The 4,137-nt window shown below is 40.3% G+C and overlaps 1 protein-coding gene across 1 annotated transcript; it reads left to right on the forward strand.

Annotated features, from left to right (window-relative positions):
- Nucleotides 1-1,519: 1,519 nt before the first annotated feature.
- LOC103522957 (serine/threonine-protein kinase Tao-like) lies at nt 1,520-3,050 on the forward strand. Its single transcript, XM_026832805.1, has 3 exons — nt 1,520-1,684; nt 2,109-2,274; nt 2,698-3,050. The coding sequence occupies exons 1-3, from the start codon at nt 1,624-1,626 to the stop codon at nt 2,819-2,821; spliced, it is 351 nt and encodes a 116-aa protein (XP_026688606.1). The 5' UTR covers nt 1,520-1,623; the 3' UTR covers nt 2,822-3,050.
- The last annotated feature ends 1,087 nt before the right edge of the window (nt 3,051-4,137 follow it).

Below are 4,137 nucleotides of genomic sequence, written 5' to 3' on the forward strand. Positions count from 1 at the left end.
AAATCAGGAGCGATTACGCTAGCTGCCATTCGCTTCTGAAACCAGGAATGAGAGAAGAAACACGCCGCTGGAGTTACAAAACGCAACCCAAGAGCTTGAATGTAAGCATGGTCCGGATATGATCAGACCTGCGTCACCCCAATCCGCAGCATACTAACCACGCTCGAGCTGCTTAACTTCAATAATCTATGGAAAACTATGAGTGCAGATTAAACTGTTTCGCCGTGGCTGCACTTCACACTGTTCATAGGTCCATCTCGATCTGCCGATACTCGATCTCAAACGTGTAACATAAACAGCATATAGATCGGCAGATTGGCCAATGTTAAACATAACACGAATATATAATAAAATGATGTAACGTTTCACATTTTAGATTAAGCTATCAGATTGGCCCAACATGGCATGGCTTCAAGTTTTAATCCAACGAATTTAAGATTCAAAAAAACAACAACTACAACTCCAGGCTTTGTGATCCTGCTATTCAGTTACATTCAGAGTTTCATTTCCTCCTCTCTGTCTTGTTCGCCAGCAAAAGAAGGAAAAAGATGGGGGTAAATCGGGGCAAGAGCAGTCCGAGAGAACGCTGGCAAGATACAGACTCGCAAGACAAGGCATCAAGGGCGCAGATGTTGTGCCACGGCGCACCTAAGGAAAGACCAGAAGCACAGTCATCAAGAAAGTTGAAGCAGGATCAGATGACGCAAGTGGCGCTCCTGGGGGATCAGTATGAAAGAGTACCTGCCGGACATGCCTCCAGAAACATCCGGAGGTATATCTAACTTGGGGTACTATTTTATAATATAAATAATAATAGACTCTTGAGTGCAAGTAACCACTAGGCGAGGTTAACGCCTTAGGCGTTCTCTACCACCTAACCCTTAGAGCTCCATTATTATGTGGTCAAATTCTCAAATAAATGAGGATAAAATTCCATACCTCGGCTGGGATCGAACCCACGCCCTCCTGATTACCAGGCGAGCGTCTTGACCACTACACCACCGAGGCAGGTGTTCTTTTGTTATTATTTTTTGGACCTGTTCTACCAAACAACCAACGTCTTAAGATATGTAGGATATGTGTGTATCATTATTATTTTTCTTTCTCTCTCTCTCTCTCTCTCTCTCTCTCTCTCTCTCTCTCTCTCTTTTTGAGTTTTGATAGAAAAGAAACTGAATAGATACAAAGATCTTATCGTTCCGAAATTGAGGAAAGGAAGACAGGATAGGAATATAGGAGGAAGCTAGCCGTTCCAATAATGAACATGATCAGTTTGGGATAATTTGCCCCTGGCGGGAATCGAATCCGCGACCTATCGCTTATAAGGCAGATGTGCTACTAGAGTAGACTAGCATTTTTAACAATTGACATATTTATTCTATCAACCGATAAATTTCGACAACCTTCCGTCTATTGCATTAAATGTTGGCACACTGACATGGTTTGTTTGTTTCAACCATTTTGTAGCCTCAAAATTGTCTTACCCCTTCTCCAAGAATTCCATACACGTTTTACGGACTCTCATCTCCTTGTTTTCTCTCCTTACAGATAAGACTGGACGAATCGCAAGAAGTAGAGTGTCATCATCTGAAGGAGAGACTTCACTACGAGTTGGAAATACTCATGGCGTATCAATCCAAGAACAAGATGCAAGCCGAGGCTCAGCGTAATAGAGAACGTAAAGGTGAACGCATTAGAAAATAATAAACCAACTATTGGCGATAGCATGTTGAATACTCCCGAGCTCTGAGGAATGTCTGCCGACTTTGTTTTGGTCTGATGGAAGACAAAAGGTGGAAATATTTTAAAACAACATTTTGTAAAAAATTCTCAATTATATCAATGAAGATATATTAGCAGCGATAGCAAGTTGAAGGAACCCAGTTCTAAATAGTTCTTTCAGCAAAACCTCCATCCTAAAAATCTTGACCAGTGGCCGAAGTAGCATGACAATGGTAATAGAAAATTTCGAATAGAAGAAATTTATCTACAGTTTGTTTGTTTTTACCGTTTTTGTCTAATATCTCCTATTTATTGTTTGTTACCTATGATATGATATTATTCACCCCATTTGTCTAATATCTCCTATTATTCATCATGTTCTTCAGAACTGGAGGACCGTGTATCAGTGAGGCGAGCTCTACTGGAGCAGAAGATGGACATGGAGACCCAGCAATTCCTGGGCGAGAGACAGGAGAGGATTAGACTTCTGCATGAGCGACAGGAGAGAGAACTCGAGTCTTTCGATCAGGAGTCCAACCGGATGGGATTTAGGTGAGCTTCAATCTTTTACACCCAGCTTCAATCTTTTAAAAGTCAAAGATGTTTTCACGCGGATACTACTTTCAAACTTTAAAATCAAAGATATTCTAAGGTGTATTCTAGCTTCAAACTTTAAAAGCTGCGTTCAAACTTTGAATGTCAAAGATATTATTAAGCGCATATTGGCTTCGAACTTCTAAAGTCAAAGATGATTTTGCACGGATATTACGTTCAAACTTTGAAAGTGAAAAAATATTCTTAGGTGCATACTAATTTCAAATTTTTCACGTCAAAGATGTTCCTGGGTGCACACTAGCCTCTCAATTTTCAGTCAAAGATGTTTCATTCTTCCAAACTTGTCGTTCCTTTACGACGAAATTTCCGGAATTTTTCTGAGTCCATCTACTAATTCTGATTGCATTCTCTTGTTTCCAGCGCCCTAGCCATCGCTGAGGCGTCCAAAGAGAGTTACCCGGACATGGACGGGAGCCTGTCCGGGAGCATGCTTAGTCTGAACCACAGTAATTCCTGCAACTCATTTCCCGAGGGCAGTCTCTAGCGGTAGGCCACGGCTCGGACGTCTGACGAGGAATGGCCGAGACATTGCGGTATTCTAGCAGAGGTTCTGGTGGGGCCTGGCTCTCAATTGAGCTGAAAAAACAACTGCCTGCGCCTTTCGTTGAGATAAAGGACTACATGTCCTTGTTGGAATGTCTAAATAGAGCACTATACTAAAAACCTTTTTCTGGCGCTTTGACCGGCCCATTCTTGAAAGCAACTTAGGAGCTTCGTGTTTTGCAATAGTTTGACAACGCAGTGACTATTAATAATGGTTACGGAATGTTTTTCAGACATGCAAGATCTGTTTTGGGGGGGCGAGCTTACATGGAATAAGTCTATTACTTACACTATTATAAAAGTATTCTATGAATTTTATACAATCACATATACACATACAAAATTTACACAGTTGGTAAGTATAGATAAGTTACCATGATACGCTTAGATAATACCGCGTCCGCCGTTCTACATAGGTATTACTGTAGGAATGAACAAACAGTTCGATTCCCGTTCAGATCGGATTTTATCTTAAACAGATAAGGTTCGTTCTCGGAACGGCTGGCTTCCTCCTACCCTGTCCTCCTTCTCTCTTCGATTTCGGGACGATAAGACCTCTATTGTTATGGTTCCCTCTATCAAATCTCTTCAAAGGACAAAAAAGTGTTTCTATAATTATAACGTAGGTAAAGTGTTGTGTAGGGTGTTTTTTTAGAGGTTTGTTTTTCAAAATGCTATAAAAGACATGCCATTTGAGGTATGGTCATGATTTTTTCTTTATTTGAAAGGTAATTGTTTGCCATTTAGTGTTTGACCTCTGAATAAAATTTCGGGTAAATGGGCGCCTTGGCTAGATCGAATGAAACTCAGTCTAGAAAATCCAATTTTCGACCACTTTTTCCATAATCTGAAGCCGTATATCTGCAAAAACGGTGAATGATGCCTTTCAGGTGCCCCAAAGTTTAAACTAATGTTTTTACACATATCCCTAAAGAAAATCATCCAAAGGTGTCAAATCGCACGATTGTGGAGGGAAATTGAGCGAAATTATGTGCTAACAAATCAAAAAATTAAACCAAATGTTTCGCTTCATTCGAGCTATCCGAGGGGCCCGTATGCCCAAACTTAGTATTCAAACACTAAATGGCATACTTTTAGCTTTCCATTAAACAAAACATCATGACCATACCTCAAATAGTATTTCTTTTATAGCAGTTTAAAAAAAAAAACAAACCTCACAAAAAAACACCCTATAGAATATCATGCTGTCATTGTGAATCGTTTCTCCTTACATGAACTCATCAGCAGTGGGTGGTG

This window comes from Diaphorina citri, unplaced genomic scaffold (assembly GCF_000475195.1).
Source record: "Diaphorina citri unplaced genomic scaffold, Diaci psyllid genome assembly version 1.1 scaffold13258, whole genome shotgun sequence".
In the NCBI taxonomy this organism is placed as follows: Eukaryota; Metazoa; Arthropoda; class Insecta; order Hemiptera; family Psyllidae; genus Diaphorina; species Diaphorina citri.

What these genes read in the sequence shown, in the direction of transcription:
- LOC103522957 (XM_026832805.1), top strand. Translation starts at nt 1,624, where the DNA reads ATGGCGTATCAATCCAAGAACAAGATGCAAGCCGAGGCTCAGCGTAAT. An exon ending in GCGTAATAGAGAACGTAAAG is followed by an intron (nt 1,685 to 2,108) that starts GTGAACGCATTA and finishes CATGTTCTTCAG; the next exon opens with AACTGGAGGACCGTGTATCA. An exon ending in TCCAACCGGATGGGATTTAG is followed by an intron (nt 2,275 to 2,697) that starts GTGAGCTTCAAT and finishes TCTTGTTTCCAG; the next exon opens with CGCCCTAGCCATCGCTGAGG.